Source organism: Siniperca chuatsi, linkage group LG2 (assembly GCF_020085105.1).
Source record: "Siniperca chuatsi isolate FFG_IHB_CAS linkage group LG2, ASM2008510v1, whole genome shotgun sequence".
NCBI classification, from domain to species: Eukaryota; Metazoa; Chordata; class Actinopteri; order Centrarchiformes; family Sinipercidae; genus Siniperca; species Siniperca chuatsi.
The window spans coordinates 4,950,911-4,969,429 of NC_058043.1; the positions used below are offsets into that span (position 1 = coordinate 4,950,911).

The 18,519-nt window shown below is 38.2% G+C and overlaps 1 protein-coding gene across 1 annotated transcript in view; it reads right to left on the reverse strand.

Annotated features, from left to right (window-relative positions):
* The window catches only part of rims4 (regulating synaptic membrane exocytosis 4), a 61,482-nt gene that overhangs the window by 15,344 nt on the left and 27,619 nt on the right, over positions 1-18,519 (reverse strand). Inside the window, exons 2-5 of the mRNA XM_044221590.1 lie at positions 16,103-16,247; positions 9,128-9,240; positions 6,843-6,944; positions 3,332-3,471 (exon numbers count right to left, since the gene is read on the reverse strand). Of these exons, the coding sequence (XP_044077525.1) occupies positions 3,332-3,471; positions 6,843-6,944; positions 9,128-9,240; positions 16,103-16,247 (500 nt within the window). The remainder of the gene's footprint in view (positions 1-3,331; positions 3,472-6,842; positions 6,945-9,127; positions 9,241-16,102; positions 16,248-18,519) is intronic.

The following is an 18,519-nucleotide window of genomic DNA, read 5'->3' on the forward strand; positions in this document are numbered from 1 at the left end:
AGATACTTCCCTGTTGAAAAAAAATGCATTTGTGAATTGTTGTCACAAATGACAAGCAATTTGTAAATACAAGTTTAACAGTTTTTATATAAATGTAACAACATCCAAATATGTTTTTTGATGAAAATTGCAAATACTTTGAAATACATATGTTTGTGGATTTCTATTACATACTGTATATTTAAAACAAGAAATGTTTGTGTGTGCATCAGAAATACATTTGTGAACCTTATCTTTTTATATGTGATTTGTTATACATTTATATACAACGATAATTATTTTGTGTGCATTGAAAAATATTTTACGTGGAGAAAGTAATTTATATATAAGTCACGAAATACATTTGTGAATCCTTCTGTGTGCATTTATTATTAGTGAGACTGATCTGACTTCATAAGGAAGAGATATGCCAGGTGGCGGCTCACCATTGGCCCCGTGCAGGCAGATCGTTTAGCGGCCACTGGTCTGTCCTTAGTTGGCAAACCACTCAGAATACGAATGAAACATAGGATTTAATAATAATGGATATTTAGGAAAGTAAAATTGATTTCATGGAGCAGTGGTTTTAACGTTCCGTTGTTTTCCCCAAAGCATTTTCAACATATAACTGGTTCTGAATCTGCTGGACAGATTTGTTGGCAAAAACACTTAAAAAGTGAAATCTTTTACATATATTAGAGTATTCTATGCAGGTTTACAAGTAAGGTGCCACCACAGTAATGGTGACTTCCTTACTTCGGCCTACTTTAGCTCTCTTTCCCCAGGCAATTTTTCCTGGGTTTTGTGAATTGTAATGCTATGATCTATGAAGGTTCTGCACAAAAGGAGGTAACGTATGTATATAATGTATATTTGTTACAAAAACAGAATATTGTATATTTATTTTTAATGACTTCAATTTTCCTACTTTTATTTTCTTACTAGGATTTGGTTTTCGATGATGTTGTTTTGATGATCTGTATCAGCTGGTGGTTATTCACTGGCAGGTTCCAGGCTGTCGAATAGGGGTCACAACCACAAATGTCTCATCATTAAGAAGTATTATAAACTATTTGCAAGTGCTGACGATTTCATTAGCCATTTTGTGATTTTTGGGTCTGCACCCATCACACTTTAAAGACATTAGAGTTGAACAATTTTGCTTGAGTACTTCTGCAACACAGATTCATCTATAAGCTGTATACGGCCGTTATGTCAACGTTAGTTAGCTTCAGTTTGTGATCTTTGTCAACGTTTGTCTGTGCTTGCTTTGCAGACTTTTCCATTTCACATAGTAGATACCTCACACTGTATATATTTAAAGTGCATTATCACACAAAACACACTGCAACATAGATGCAGAAATAAGTAAAAACACAGCCGATGTGCAGCCAAAGTGAAATCCCAGAGTTTTTATAGCTAACAATTTTTTTACTTGACTAGTATTCCACCTAATATATGGTCACTGAGATAAACATCTGTCTGAAATCATGTGCTTTGAATGAACAAGTTGGTTTTCTCACATGACAGGTTTTGTAAAGCATTAAAAAAATAAGAGTAATGATTTTGAATGAATTCTCAGTATGAACTTTAGCAGCTTCGCTAAATCAGGAAGTGACAAATTGAAAAGCGCTGCTGATTTCAGCAATTTTCATTATCCAATGTGAATGGGTTTGATGAAACTCAGAGGACAGTGACACAGACAGCAGATAATTAAGAGGGAGGCGTTTAGTGGCTAATTACACAGCGACAGGAGCAGCAGAGCAGCCTGAGGCAGAGCTGCAGGCCTCTCACTGAACACACCACTGTTTCCACCTGCTGATTACTGACGACACCTGCCACACATCAGGTTAAAACACACACGTGTGCATGTTGGTGTTGTGTGTTCTTTAACCATTCTGACGGCAAAATGGAACGCTGCTGTAACAGGATTACAGCAAAAAGGAAAAAAAAATACAATTGTGAATAGAGTCAACTGTGACATAGAACAGAAGAGAAAAGACAGTAAGAGAAAGAATATGACAACATATAAGAAAGGAAAATGAATAATAAATGAATTCATTAAATACAAATTTTGAACAGGAAAAAACAATATCAGACAAGAGATGAAGGAAGGAGGGAATGAAATAAGGAGGACCAACTGGAAAGGCTTGAAGAGAAGGAAGCGAGGAAGGCAGAAAAAAAAACAGCAAGGGAAGAAAGTAAAACTGAAGAAAACAACATTTGAGAGTGCTCCAAATCCACTATAATAAGCAGTCTCTCTCTCTCTCTCTGTTCTTTTGTGACATTTTTGATCCTGAAAGCAGATGAAGCTCAAACAACTGAAAGAACAAAATCAGCTCAAACGGCCTCCTGGTCCCTCAGGTCAGATTCTCGCTGTAAATGTAAAGCTCTTCTTCCCAGTTTCTTCTGCTGTGTCTCCTCTACACCTCCTGAACTACTTCTTCAGAGCCACTAATTTACATTCATCAGTCCACATGATCCTGGTGATTGGGGTTATGAATTTGCTGTTTCCACTACCTTGCTGTGCTTGTGGTGTAGCTGCATGGCTCTACGGATGGCAATGTCTGCCTGTCGCTTGGTCCCCCACTTTGGTCCAAACTGAAATATCTCACCAACTATTGGATGGATTGCCATATAATTTTGTACAGAGATTCATGGGTCCCAGACGATGAATCCAAATGACTTTGGTAATTCCCAGAGTTTTTTTTCTTCTAGCGCCACTGTGAGGTTCACATTTGTGGTTTTGAGTGAAATGTCTTGGAAACAATTGGATGAATTGCCATAAAATCTGACACATACATTCATGTCCCCTTCAGGGTGAATTGTAAGAATTGTAATTTCATCCACCGTGCCACCATGAGGTAAAAAAATTTAATTTATCCTGTACTTTGGTTTATGACTAAATACAAAAGTAATGAAATACCCATCAGCCTCAGCTGTACTTTGTGTTTAGTGCTAATTAGCATATGTTAGAATGCTAACACTGTAAACTAAGATGGTGAACATAGTAAACATTATACCAGCTAAACATTAGCATGTTAGCTTTGTCTTTGTGCACATGTTAGCATGCTGGTGTTAGCATTTAGCTCAAAGGACCACTGAGTTCAGGGCAATAAGGGATAGTTCAAGTTTGATTAAAAGTTCTACTCATTTCCTGCATTACCGTACTGTTTTCACATTTTAAGTGGTTTCTGTTTTATAAGATATTTGCTATTTTATCATTTTGTCATTTTCAAAGTAAATATTGTGAAACAAACCCTGTGTAAAAGCTGAAAAGACATTTAACGTCTGTTTTCATTTCCTAGTTTGTCTGGGTTGTGAATCAGTGGGCCATGATGGTGTATCTCACCTGCACCACTTTCCCCTGTGGGCTTTCAGAGAAGACCAGGACCTGGTTGTAGAGAGGATCCAGAGACTTCCTCACTGACTTGGTCTTCTTCTTGGCCACACAGATCCCGTTCTCCAGGAGGTAAACTTTGATGTAGGCCGCTGAAACGACAGCAGACAGAAGAGTTAAACCTGCGCTCAGTGTTAACCCCTTCAGAATGCTCTGCAACTCTGCTTTCAAACTGTTTTCAGTGACTTTAGAGGTTGAGTCTGATGAGCTTCAAGGATTTAGAGCTTGTATGTTGGGGTAAGAATAGAATGGACTACGATACAGTACAGTACAGCGTAGAATAGATGAGGGCAGAGAAGAGTTGAGAAGAGTTGGAGAAGGCAGATTACAGTAGAGCACAGTAGAGAAGACAAAGTAGAGTGGAGGGGAGACTCTCGAGGGACTGATACAACCTGCAAAGGGAGGGTGATGTGGCAGACGGAGACAGCCAAAGACATCAGTAGATTACTTTTCGGTACCCTTGCTTGCTACAGTACAAACTTTGTAGGTTGTACTGAAAGCAGTCAGCGAAGGAGTTCATTACACAACTGTCCTTGAAAAATGTGTAAAACTGTCTAATCAATGCAAAAAAACTACAAATGTAAACCCGATGATTACAAAACACACAAACTAACTAAAGACTTGTAGCAAGCTAACCTCCCTCCAGAATATGACATCATATTCGTGAATGTTCATGCAAACATAACTTGTAATAAATTACATTTTAAAAGCACATTTATGGATCCCTTTGTTATAAATTCTGTATTCAGTTCTGTATTACAGTTCAATTATCAAAGATGTTCCCTTTAAATCGTCACTGTCATCCAGCAAAAGACTTCTACCAGCTCTGTTCAATCTTGAGTAACATCAGATAACCGGAGAGGAAACAGTTCGATGTCTTTGTAGTAAAAAGACAACAAATTTTAATATTCAAAAATCAGTTGCTGAAATATATCCACTGTAACTAGAGATGTCCTGATCAAGGTTTTTAGGCTTCTGTCTTGATCCAAGTGACACACTCAAGCTACAACCTGAAAATGAGATAAGATAGAACTTAATTCATCCCGAAATAATTTTTCATGCATAATTCAATAATAAATATGGATTTTGAGTTATCTGGCTGTGTGAAACCCACAGCCAGAGTGGCTTATGAAGGTAACAGAGTTGACTGCTTGCATATCCAGCAGTAAACATGCTAGCAGATTAGCTTGCTAGCATTAATGCTAGCTCATCTACCCCATCGGTCATGTGATCCTCGTCTTGCAGTTCGTAGTGGTCCCTTGAGAGTTAGAGTCGGGTAGAGTAGACAAAGGCAGAGTAGAACAGAGGGAATTGTGGTGCACTGCGGAAAATTCATGCAAGACAAACACCATTTGAAACCATTAAATTATCTGGGTTTGCAAAAAAGGACTCAACCAATAAAATCCTCAAGAAAACATCAGATTAAGCAAAAATGAATAACACAGTTTATACATACACATGCAAACAATCGCTGTCAGCACCAGATGCTGCACCTGGGAGAGAGCACGGCGCTCTCTACGGACACAAATTTTCTTAAGTGAGGAAAATTGTTAATGAACGTTTCCAACAATGTCATCGCTCTGTGATCGTTTGATCAGCTGTCAGCCTGAAAGGGTTTTGTTTTTTTTTCATTTTCACATTGCAATTCTGCACCACACTACTGTGAAACAGCTTTAAGGAAGAAATACAGCTTACTAATAATGAACATCAGTCTTGTACTTATGATTTTGATGTCCTGGAATGAAACTTTGTTGCTAGGTAACACAATCCAAAACTATATTAGAGGCTAGACTTCTGACTTTGATTGACTGACACACACACAAACACAAACACTCCAAAGCTTTTTGTCCTGTGTTAGATGACAAGATTAAGATTAGACCCTGGCACACTGAAATATGGAGCAAAGTTCTCCTTTGTCTTTATACTATGTACATAGACATGTTTTGTTTTTTTTTCATTCACACTAAATTGCTCTCTACTCGTTTCTCTCTCCTCCGGCTCTTGTTTGTGCTTTGCTCTGATTATTCTCATCTTCTCTTTTATCGTTCTCTCATAGTTTTTCTCAGATAATGTTTTTGTTTTTCCTTATTTGCTGACGCTGTTTTGTTCTTTTGCAATTAGGATCAATGGCTGGTTTAATATTATGCAACCACACAGGGGAACTACAATCACAGTTAATAGTTTGTTGTTACACAATCCCACTTGCTGCTGCAAAAAAAAAAAAGAAAACAGCTCAGTCATGTTGACATCATGCCAGTCCTGTTTCTATTTCCTATGAGCAGTGCATATTGCTAATACAATATATATCTCTATGACATAAAAGATAACGGTTAATTGATCTGATTAATTAGCTAGCTGATTCTGTGCTTGATCTATTTAGTGCTAGGTTGATTTACTGCTGTGTTTAATATACAGTAAAAGCAACTGGGCAGCCAACTCATATTAACAGCTTGATTTTGATATATTTCAGGCGCAATGAAGCACGAAGCTGAAAATCCTTGGGGTGTACTGTACTTTTCAAGTGCAGAAAATGTGTCACTGAATTATTATTGCACCTGTGACCGGGGCTGTAGTTGAGGACACTGAGGGGTTCTGCATTGTTTCTGGGACTGTGAGGGGTTTAATAACCAGACTCTTTCATTTGAATGTTTTAGGCCAAATAAATAAAACAACAGGATTTTAGTATTTAGTCTAATCATATTCTTGGCATTGCGTGGAAGGTTTTGAAGCAGCATTTAGACAATCATGTAGGGAAATAAAAATTTACACAAACTGTATTTTAACATGTACCCTGTGGACTTTTCTTGTAAGCAAACAAACGTCATTTACATTCAGTGTTTCTCACCAATCAAATCACAGTAATCTGTCTGTGTATGTCAGTATGTGGATGATCTCTTTGGCGTTTACATGTATTGATTTCCATCTGATGGCATTATAACTGGCAAACCATTTCCTGATTGATTTCCGACTGAATTCAGAACATTTCTTAAAACACACTTCAGAAACACTGACCATCCACATCTTTTTACTGTACAGATATTACGGAGCAGTATTTGAAGTCAGCGCAACATGCTGCATGTTCCACTACAGCATTGCAGAAGCAAATTACTTACTTATTTAGCGGAACTCCTCCCTCTACTCTGTGTTAACTCACCATTTCCTCCTCTTCACTCATGCATCTTTCATATCTTCAACTTGAAGGACCATAACTACATTTTTGGAGGATATATCCCATTAGGTTTAAAATGTCCACTGCAGGCTGTTCTGTTTGTGTGTAGCTGATGATATTTGCTGTCTTGTGGTGCATTCATGTGCACCACGTGCAACGCGTTAGTCGTTTGATGAACAGCGGCCTTTTTAATGCAAAAGATACCAAATTCAAATATTGTTTTGACTTTGAACAGCCTGTAGAAAACACAGCTTTGATTCTTTTGATTGATCAGTGAAGAGACTAGAGTGGTACCTGGAGGTCCCTTTGAACCTGGTTTCATGGTGAGTCCTCTGGCCTGGACGACCTCCACTTCAAGACCCCCATTCCTCTCCATCAGACCGATCTCTATGTCACCTGGATGGGTGAAAACACAGGTGCACTTTAAAAAGGATGAAGGAGGTGAATGTGTGTCATTCCAAGTTATTCAAAATTCAGGCTACCTGGATATTACATCAGGTAGCATTATAAACCAATAAAGAATTTTTAATGATACTGTAGTAAGAGACGGTGCTACAATGCACACATAGATTTGAGTGTTGCTGCAGTTTAAGAGTACCCCACCAAGTCAAGACCAGGTCCCAGTAAAGGCCAGGACCAGAGCTACATGAGGTCAATTCAAGACCAAATCATTGCGTGACATTAAACTTACAATGGGCCTCATGCAAGAATCACTCATACAAACAGATTAATATTCTGCTCACCATATTATCATCATCATGTCTTGCAAATTTACTGAGAGTTTTTTTTTGGCTATCATGATTCTTATTGGCATTTCGGCACAGCAGTTTATACAGTTCGGTAGCTGATAGGACAATTCTCTGATGACAGCTGCCTCGGGGTCTTCATGCAGGTCTCTCTCCAGTATCGTCCTCCTTTGGACCTTACAGTGACATCGCTTACTGTAGGCTATAATATCCAGTTGTCTAATATCTCTAAGCTTGTTATCTTTTGTCTGCTGATTTCTGACAGCACGGATTGAAGCTCTGTGGTGTGAAAGTCTTCTTGATACTCTATAGTAACATTTTTGTGAATGAAACTTGCCAACAGACGGAGAAGAACACATAGCCTAATATGGCCATGAACAGGTGGCATCAGGCACAAACGACAAGTTTGTCCAGTTAATCAGAGTTAAGGGGAATCCAACCTGGAACACCCGTACAGAAAAAAGGAGAGAGGCTTAGGATAAGAATACAAAAATGTATGAGGTCCATTCAGTGCATCCAACGTCAATAGAAACCAGAGCTAGATGTCATCAAAATGTTTCTCTCTAAATGTAAATAAAATGTTCAAGCATGTTTAAGGAACAACAGAGATGTAGCTCCATCTTTAGGTGTTCTGAACTAAACCCTTTACCATCCATGTAATGAGTGACAGTATTTGGACTCATCAGTGCGTTAAACACAAGTGAAGTCCTGTAAATTGTTTTTAGTAGACTGTAGAGGCTGTGGAGATGGACAGGAAGAGGACAAATGCAATAACTGCTGACAACAAGACGAGTCATAAATGTCAGAGTATTGTCTAGAGAGCACAGAGCTCTTCATTTTTTTCAATGTCTATCTATCTCATTTAGAAATGAATGAAACAAATAAAAACAGTCTATCTTGGTTAGCATATCTCTGTCACTGATAAACCCACTGAAGCAGCACCAAACGGCAGCAAATGACAAAGTTAGCAGGTAGCAGGTGAAGAAAGTGGAACATCTAAGAAAGAGTTGGTGGAAACCAAAGTAGAGCTAAGATGGTGAATATTAGACTTACATTCATCAGGTTAACAGATACACGACTCCCATTAAATGCTAATGTTGCTCTGTCAGCGGGATGTGTAAGTAGGTAATTGTTTGCTAACAGTGTGTTTCTTTCTGCTGCCTAAAGATCAAAATCTGTCTTTAGTGCCTTTTGTGATCTGGGAAATGAAACCATTTCTTCACTCCACTCACTGGAAGTCATACTGAATATCAGTTTCAGCTAAATGTCCCCAAAATGACAAATGCATCCTTTAGAAAGTGACAGAGCGCAGATGAGGGCCAAGTTATTTTGGGTTCTCTGACATTATATAATGTTGGACTGGACAGCAGGTTTGGAGTGGAGTTGGTCCAGTCAGTGTCACTGTTGTCGGGCCAAGGACACTGTCTGGCTGCCAGCGAGGAAACTGACCCACTTACAGTAGATCACTGCTGTGGAGGACAGGCTGCATACAATATATCCAGTATATACAGCCTGGAAATGAACAAGTGCAGGGGACGATGAAACTCTGGAGTAGGACATAGCTCTGATTTATGAGGCACTTTTTTTTCTGTCAATGTGAAATGATTTCAACAGTCATTTGGTCCAGTTTTATGAGGAAAGAGAAAAGGAAGCTCTTCTTTCTTTACAATTTTCAGACCCATTTTTCATGGGGTTTCTTGTCTGTTTCAGGGGCATTTTACAAAATATAGGTGATGGTTGTGACCCCCAAATCTTAATAATTTTCCTTCTTAGCTTGGAGAAGAAAATAAAGAGTGTTTAAGATTAAGTTTTTAGTCGCATGTCCTCTCTCACCCATGGATGTTGTCGCCAGCGTCTGCCGTCCAACAAACTGGGCAGGTCCCATACCATCTAGGAAGTCGCTGAACTGTGCATCCGATGCCAGACACATGCCACTGTAGTTCAGACTGCAGAGAGAGTGAAAGACAAAGAGACAGATGGTTAAACACGACCAGGCAGTTCCCATTGTACTTCAATTAGAGGAAGTGAGTCAGAGACTGGAAGATAAAGACAAAACGCAAGAGAGGAGAGACAGTGCCGAGACAAAAACAGTCTGGAGGAATAATGAGATAGGAGGAGAATCAAACAAGAGTAAAGAAAAAAACTGATCACTCTTGTTTTAACTAAGTTAAAGTCCCAATATTCAAGTTGGCTCACTGAAACTAAACTCAGGCTGTTAATTTTAGAGTTTGACCCCATGTGTCCTGTGTTTGTGTGTGTTTGCAAAGGAATCAACGCAGAGAGCTTTTGTGGCAGAGTGCCAGGTATACTATAACTGTGTGTGTGTGTGTGTGTGTGTGCGCGTGTGTGTGTGCGTGTTCCATGGAAGGACAAATCCACCCTAACATGTTCTGATGCTGATGTGTATATATATATATATATATATATATATATATATATATATATATATATATATATATATATATATATATATATATATATATATATATATATATATATATATATATATATATATATATATATATATATATATATATATATATATATCATCAATCTGTGATGCTCAGGTGTCTGAACCAGGATGACCTGAGTGGTTAAGGCATTGTACTTCACATCCAATAGGCATGAGCCAATGTGTGTTCGAACCTCCCTCCACTGCTAGATTGGTTTCTTTTTCTGTGTTAATAGGTGACAACATGTATGTTGTCATGTGTGACCAGCTTTCTGCTTAAAGGTCCTGCAACCACAGTCCACCCACACAGGTACATACTATAATGTAAAATTGCTCCATTCTAAACAGAACACCTACATAAGGAATTGTACTTGTTTTAGTTCTTGTACATGTAAAAGTATTTAAGAGTTGGTGGTAAAATGTACATATATATGAAGAAAATTACTGTAAGAAGTATTTTAATATTTTCGATTGCAGACAAGTAAAACGTAGGCTATAAGATAATATGAGTATGGCATGCACAGCCAACACTCTGGACATGGATGGACAAGTTAAAATTATTATCTTGTAGACAGACAGTATCATAATTTACCAATAAGAGAGTTCTGAAACAAATGTGTGAAAACAGAGACCATTGCTGCTGTGGAGAAGTCTTTCATCACCCAGAAAACATCTTTGTAAATAAGGGAAGTATATTAAAACCAGTTATTAGATGGCAAGAAATTCCCTACAGCTATGGTACTTACACAATCTCACAATCAGTTCACTAGTTTGATTCACTGGTTTACATGCAGCTTTCATGTAGAGATCAACTTTGTTGAACTTAATTACGTGAATTCGTACCAATAGACTTTTCGTAGCAGGAAAAGCACAGGTGTAATTCATTACATTAATGATGGCTTCATTCTATTTAGGGGCCGCCTGTAATTGTGAATGTTTTGGCAGACATTTATATGGAATGGAGCCATCAATAATGCTATTAGTCACACCGGTGCTTTAAATGTCTGCCCTGACAGAGGTGTATTGTAAAGCAAATGGTACAAATACATCTCTTGAATAACCTGCATTAACTTACAGCAATCCAGCTTCCTATCTTGCTAACTGACAGTTAGCAACAGTCCACCAGCTAGCTTGGTGGACTGTTGTGACTGGCTAAAAGTAGAGTGTTTGCGGCTAGCAATAGTTAGTGTCCCAGCTAATGCACCATGCACTTAGCTCTTCTTCTACCTTCGTCTTTCTCCTCGTTGTCTCTACTTTGCATATTTCATTCTAGTTGCACATACAGTTGCACAATCTTTATTCATCCTTGCTCTAATGAGAGTACTTTAGCTGCACATTTAAGGAAACAGGTGTATTATTTTTAAACCAAGCAGTCCGTCCACAAGGACTGCAACCTAAATTACCCAACAGCTTTGTCTTCATTGTTAAATGAAGGAAATACGTGTTAAAATATTTACTAGATTTTTCCAACAAAGTAAAGCATAAAGTGAACACATGCACAGGAATGGAAACACAGGATGGCATTTAATATTAACTTCAGAGTGACTAGCCAAACACAACAGTCCTTACAAAATAATTTACTAGACTGTCTCTCTCCAAGATGATTAACACACAAAATCACTTAGCTTAGATTCATTATTTATGCATATGTTAGCAAACATTGAATTACTGCCAGTCATTTTCAATATTTCAAATTAATTTCTATTCCTGATTTCTCATTTTTTGTGCTATTGTATGTTTTTGTGTTCAAGTGTGTTTCTGACAATTTACATATTTCCATTTTTGTGCATGTGTTCACTTTATGCTTGTATGTGCTGCAATAAGTAAATTAAGATATATGGATTCACTAAATCAACATATTAAATTGAGATAAAGTCTAATGAGGTTAAATCCTTTTTGTGTGTGTGTGTGTGCGTGTGTGTAAAGAGTGCTGACATGCAATAAGTCAAGCAACATTAACCGAGTGGGTATTACTGGGTGATAAAATCCTGAGCTTTAGATTATAATATTGGTGTGTGTGAGGCACATCTGGGGATTACACTGCTGTTTCACTGTAGGCAGATGACACACTGGGAGAGTTACAGATATTCAAGGTCTTATATTATTTAGTGTTTATGATGATTTCCTGATGCACTGCAGCTCAGAATGGTAAGACTGTTCATCATTTTGCAAATGAACGTGAATTCAAAACCAAATAAGAATTAATGTGTCATTCAGGTGGTCCTTAACAACAAGAAGACCTAAAAGCCTAAGCAACAGACCAAAGAAGCACAAGATTTCAAGCTTTGCTATTAATCTTTCGTTTTCGTTAATAAATCATTTAAACGCATCTGCTGATGGTGTGGTCCTTAATAGTGAAAGGCCTATTGTACTATGATTCCAGGAGTAACTAGCTGTGCCCTGCAACACAAGAGCAGTGTAGCTGGTTCTTGTCTACTACATGGAGCATTAACTGGTGACAATTTTGCATGTGGCTTCTAAATGTTATCCTTTCTTTTTTGCATCATAACTATGCATTAGCATGATATCATACTGTACATAGCCATTAAATACATACTTCATTTTATTTTGTGGGATTGTCATTTTCAAACAAGGCAGCCAGACACACCAAAAAAGCAAACTTGGGATAGAGTTTGGCCAACAGAATAAGCTAGCTACTGTAGTTAACAGTTGGCAAAATCTTTCTTTTTTTTCTACGTCCAATAATTGCCAAGAATTTTGAGTGGCAAATCTCAACCCTGTCCCCTAAAACTTTGGTTTATCTAACAGTACCTGGTTTTGCCACACATATTTTTGAGCATACGTTACTGCAGCCTGGATCATTTTTAGTGGCTTAGTGTTTTTGCAGTCCAGTGTTCCATTCTTGTATTAAACAGAAGTCACAACATTGATATTGGAAACCAGGATTCAAATCCTGTGTGTGGTTATAGGCTACAAAAACCCTGACAAAGGTCAGGAAAAGATTGTGGTTTTAGTTAAATTTTTTACAAAGTAAACACGCTCTGTGTCGTGCTTCAAATCAGAGTTGACCTTTTCAAAATTTAACCAAGATCTTTCCCTAACCCTTAACCAAGTACTTTAGGGTTCCTAAACATGAGCTTAAAAACATTAATCATGCTTTAGTAACCACATTGCAAGGAAAACAAATAAAATACAGTATGCTGTCTGTGAATGTTTTGCAGGTACTATGAACACTCTGTGACTCATTATATAGACACAATTGGCATTATATCTCTGTCAAAACACTGTAAACTCTACAGTTGTGCTACCTAAAGGACAAGAGTTGTTAGTTAGTTAGTTGCCATGAGAAAATGTGGATTTTTGAAAAGGTTGTAAGTTTAACTTGAACTTAAAACCCAATCAAATGTCAACAGCGTCTTTGATTACCATGTCGTATCATGTAACACATGAACTAAACAGAGAAAATAAAGTGTAATGCACCATTCTCATATCCCTTACACAAACATAGCTAACCATTCCCATTTAGCCCCATCATCACCATCAGCACACACACACATTTGCCGGGTCCTGAATTGCCCGAACCATAAATCAATAAGCTCATAAGTGTGATTGGATGGTGTTAGCTAACAAAGTGCTTATTCATGGTTGTGCATCGGGAGGCACAGCTTTTCAATCAGCACACTGAGCCAAACAGCTGATGGAAACACAGACAGGAAGACAAGCAGCGGTTTGCTGCTGCTGATTTAAATTATGTTGTGGTGCAGCTCAGTTCAGTGATTCAACTGTTTCCCTCTATGTAGTGCTACTTGTAGCTTAGAGCATAAACAGATTTACATTTGAACAACTTTGCACTTATGTTTGACAGAATCAAGAGACAATACAATTATTATGTAACAAAAATATTATTCGGACATTTTCGAACTAGGAAGAACATCTTTAATTAAGGCCATGGTTGTGATGCTTCCCAGATAACTTACATGGCTTAAGAAAAAAATAAATCCTGTAGTTTTCATCCATCCATCCCTCCATCCATAATCTATACCCGCTCATTTTGTGCAGGGTCAAAAGGGACAGTTCATCCTAAAATCAAAAATACACATTTTCCCTCTTACCTGTAGTGCTATTTATCAGTCTAGATTGTTTTGGTGTGAGTTGCAGAGTTTTGGAGGTATCGGACATAGAAATTAGGAATTTTATAGTCCCATTTTTTGAATATAATGGGACTATATGGCACTCGGCTTGTGGTGCTCAAAGCGACAAAAAAAATACATTTGAAAAACTCAACAGCAATGTGTCTTTCCAGAAAATCATGACCCAGTTACTCAAGATTATCCACAGACCTTGTTGTGAGCAGTTTGATGTAGGAACTATCAGTAGAAAGGAAATAGTTCCCACATGAAACAGCTCACAGCAAGTCGTCAACAAAGTGCTGTGAGTGCCTAAACATAACCATAAAAAAGTTGTAGCATGCTTTAGTTGCTACGAGCGGATATTGTAGGAAAACAATATACCTTGTCAGTGAACATCTTGCTGATGCATTCTGTTTCAGCAATTCGTGACTTGCAAGGTATGTTAGTTAACAACATTTCCTCATTATACTAATAGAAAACGTAATCCGGTTTCTTTCAAAGCATATTTGCAATTGCAAATTCAAAGTATACAAACATCATTTCTAAGAGACAATGTTGCAATTCAAACTGCGACTGGACAAAATATGTGATTGCTTTGTGTTTTTAGCTTGGCCTACCTGGATGAAGAGGAAGAGGAGTAAACACTGTAGGGTTTGAATAAATTCAACCAAACACACTCAGTGTGAAAACACAGATTATGCCTCTCCTTTTCTCTTCCTGGTGCTCTCTCTCTCTCTCTCTCTCTCTCTCTCTCTCTCTCTCTCTCTCTCTCTCTCTCTCTCTCTCTCAGTCTGACCCGCCCTCATTATTTCGCTCAGTTTGTTTACATGTACATTAATATTCTGAAAATGAACCTTAATCAGATTAAGGCCTCGCTGTGGATCTGACATTTACATGAAACAATCAATAATGTCTTTTTTTCTTTTTTCATACAGCTGCATTCGTGGTCCTGGTTGACTCTGACACCGATTGCTGTTTGAGTAGCCCAACATTAAACCGTGAATAGAGTTTACATTACAGAATAAACCAGCTAGCTTTGTCATATTTCAGCTAACATATTCTTTTTAGTTTCATTTGGGATGCAAGCTAAACAAAGTTTCCATGCAGCAGCTCATAAACAGAATATCTACATATTATATATATATATATATAAATGGAATATTAATATGCATACAAACACACTCAATGATGCAATCATCCTCTCTCTGAGTCTCTACCTCTCCTTATTTTCCTCACTCGTCTATTTGTCTTTAAACCCTCCCAGCCCCCACCAGTCTGTCTGTCTGTCTGCCTCGTCTTGTTATGTAACTATAGGAATTCAAGCTCGTAGCCAGGTTGGCACTGATCAGTATGTGTCCATGTGTGTGTGTGTGTGTGTGTGTGTGTTAAGTAGTACTACACTAGTATTGCTGATGTCATAGGTGCTTTTCCACCGGGCTTTACTGTATACTCTCTCTCTCTCTGTGCTGTCACCCCTGCTGACTGTTTCTGTTAGATGGACGACAGAAACACACTAGCTGGAGACAGTTAAGGCGGAAAATAAAATGGAAACAAAAAAGCTTGAAGGAGCTTTCTGAGTGCAAAACCTCCACAAATGCTAAAGAATCTTCCATATTTCATGGGAATCTGTTTCATGGGGATATGCTCCAGACATACAGACAGAAATGATAACTAATAGGAGCAAAAAACGAAACTTCTATGCTGGCTGAACAAACACATAAGGAAGCGGAAAGAGTTAGTGCAGTTATATATTTCAGTTCAAACTAGAAATTGTGGGAATACCTCAGTCAAAATGTACGGATTTTTTATTATTCAAGTTTGTAAAAAGCAAAAATGCTTTATACATACAATATATATCCTGGTTTCAGAATCACATCTAAATCTATTTTGTTCCTGGGCGCATGGCTGAACTGTTACCAAACCACTGAAATCAGTTCACAGTTTTTGAAATATTAACTGCAGTGAGTTCCCCAGTAGCCGAATGGTTAGGGCACATACCACATACCCTCGTTTCCTGTCTGCCTCTACACTATCAGCCTTCAAATAACAGGCCAAATGCCAAAAAAAGAGAAAAGAACTGGACTGGAAAAAAATACATAAACATATGTCAATGTGTCCACCCAAAATTAATATCCAAGATTTCAAGGTGATTTCATGAAATAGTTTCAGAATGTGTTGGATCCAGCTAAAGTGACTACATTGTTTTGTAGTTAGACTCAGGAGTTGTGTTTGTGTTGATGAACCGGAGCAGGATGAGTTACTCACTTGCCCTCGGAGCCGTAGCTGTTCATGCTGTCCTCTATAGACTCGTGGCTGGCCTGGCGGACGGTCCGACTGGGCATCTCTACAGCCAGACCCGTCTCTGTGCTCCTCTGGATGCCTCCCTTCAACTTCCTGCCCTCTGTATCCACTGCAGAGAAACAGACAGACACACAAATAAATCCAGCTGCTATACACATGTGGAACTACATTTTTATCCTAACAAAGTAGGTAAAATATTTTGAAAGAAAACTGTTAAAGGGAATCAGTGTGGAGTCAGCTGACTGAGCTGAATGTTTGGGTGTATGGTAAATGCTGTGTCCATCTGCATAATTCCCAGCCTGAATACTTATACAAGGTACTGTTGCTAGTAGGTTAGGATCGTTGTTTTTAGGAGTTTTCACTAAAAATTAAAAAACAAGATTTTTTTAAAGCAGTAGTCTATTTTAAATTGATTTCCACTGTTATTTTATGTTCCAACACATCAAAATCATTTGTTTCCTGCTATCTCAGGACACGAAAAAGGGTTCTCAAGTGGTGAGAGCAGCTCAGAATATGCTGAAAGAAAGTTAAAAGATTGTAGCTGCTGATTATTCTGCAGCTCTATTGCACTAATAAAAAAGAAAATGAAAAAAAATAATAAAATAAACTGTGAAATGTGAATGGCATTTTTTTTCATCAAGCTTTATTCTTCAAATTCAATAGAACAACTTCTTCTTACAAGAAAACTGAAAGTATTCCCACATTTCAGTGTCAAAACTGTTCACTTGTAGCTGTTTATGTGTTTGTCCTGCCTCATCAGTGTCAGAAGAAGGACTACCACAGTGATGAGAAATCACTTTAATAAGGCCAAGGACAAAGCACTGGATTCCTCTTCAGAGCAGAGACATACATCTTGTTGCAAAATAGACCACAAAATCGATGTATGCCGCACTTTATGGGACCTATCTGTGGCTGCAAGGTGTCCTTTGTGTGTGTGTGTGCATGTGTGTGTGTGTTGATGGAGGTTGAGTTTATAATGAAGTGCTCTAGCAGGGGGTCTTTGACCTTCTTTTTAGGACAGGACAGGAAAGTTGTTTTCCTTTAATAGTGAGGACACACACAGATACACAAACACACATACACACAAACGCACACATACACGCGTCTGAAACTGAATTGAGACCATGTGACACTATTTTTGTAAAATGGTAATGCAATCCTTTTCATAAGAGAACTTTGTGTGTTTTACTGCGAGTTTTCTGACTGAATAAATATTAAAATTCATCAAATGAGTGGATTAAAGGTAAAAACACTCAAATAAAATACATATTTTTTGTCCTCCTCTAGAGGCATTGGTGTTTCTGTGATACAGCCACTCATCAAATCCAGATGATGTTGTACTCACTCTTTCTCCACAGACAGTTTCAATCACCTTAATGAAAAGAAACATGCTTAAGAAGCCTGGCAAACACACACACACACACGAGCACAGTGCCATGAAGTTAGTTTTGCAGTTATTAAAGAGCGACCTAGAATGGTGCTATTTCTATCGTTCATGTGGGACGGGACGTTGGCAGATTTGGGTTAGTGCTTCTGCTTCCTCACTGGTTCCATATGATCAGTTATCTCCTGTGTTAGTGCATGAGCAGGCGCAGCAGCACTGTCATACATCAACACTACTGCCAGTACAAAGGTCAAGATAACTTTAATGAGTGAGGAAAATGATTTTCTGTTAGTTAGAACTAATGTGTGACTATACTAATGTACTAATGTATTGCTATTATGGGGTGTAATTTTTTTGGATGAACCCTCTTTCCCTCAGCCTGTCACTTCAACCTCTGCTTGTAGTTTCCTACATTTCCTTATTTCCTAGAATGGCTTTGGCTCTAGAGAACAGTTGTGAATTTGTTGCTTTCCATCAAAAGTGGAAATACAGACATATAAAACTAGTTGACATTAGAGGCAGACAGAAAATACAGCGAGGAGGAAGGACTTGCAACAGAGGTCTCTTGGCGGAATTAAACCAGGGATGCTGCGATTTCATGCCATGCACCTTAGATCACTAGGGCACAGGGACCCCCTGGGATAAATCACTGATTGCAGCCACATCCCTTATTGTCCTTAATCCCAATGTGTTTTACAGCATTCCAGTCTTGTCTATAGCTACTGTGGGTTTAAATTGTTGTTGTCTGAGCCTCTTTGATGGATTTGTTCCTGGTATGATTGTTGAACATTGGTGCAAAATAGCGGCTCAAGAAAGAAGCCTTTTGATTCTGAGGGGTTGTCACTAAAACCTGGTTTATTGCTGAAACATTTTCTCCATTTAAACTCCACTGCAGCTGCAGGAAATATCTGAACTGTTTGAGAGAGGAATTGTCATCTAAAACAAGTTTGCTCATGGTGTTGAGTTTGCAACAAAGTGAAACATTCCTATTTCATTT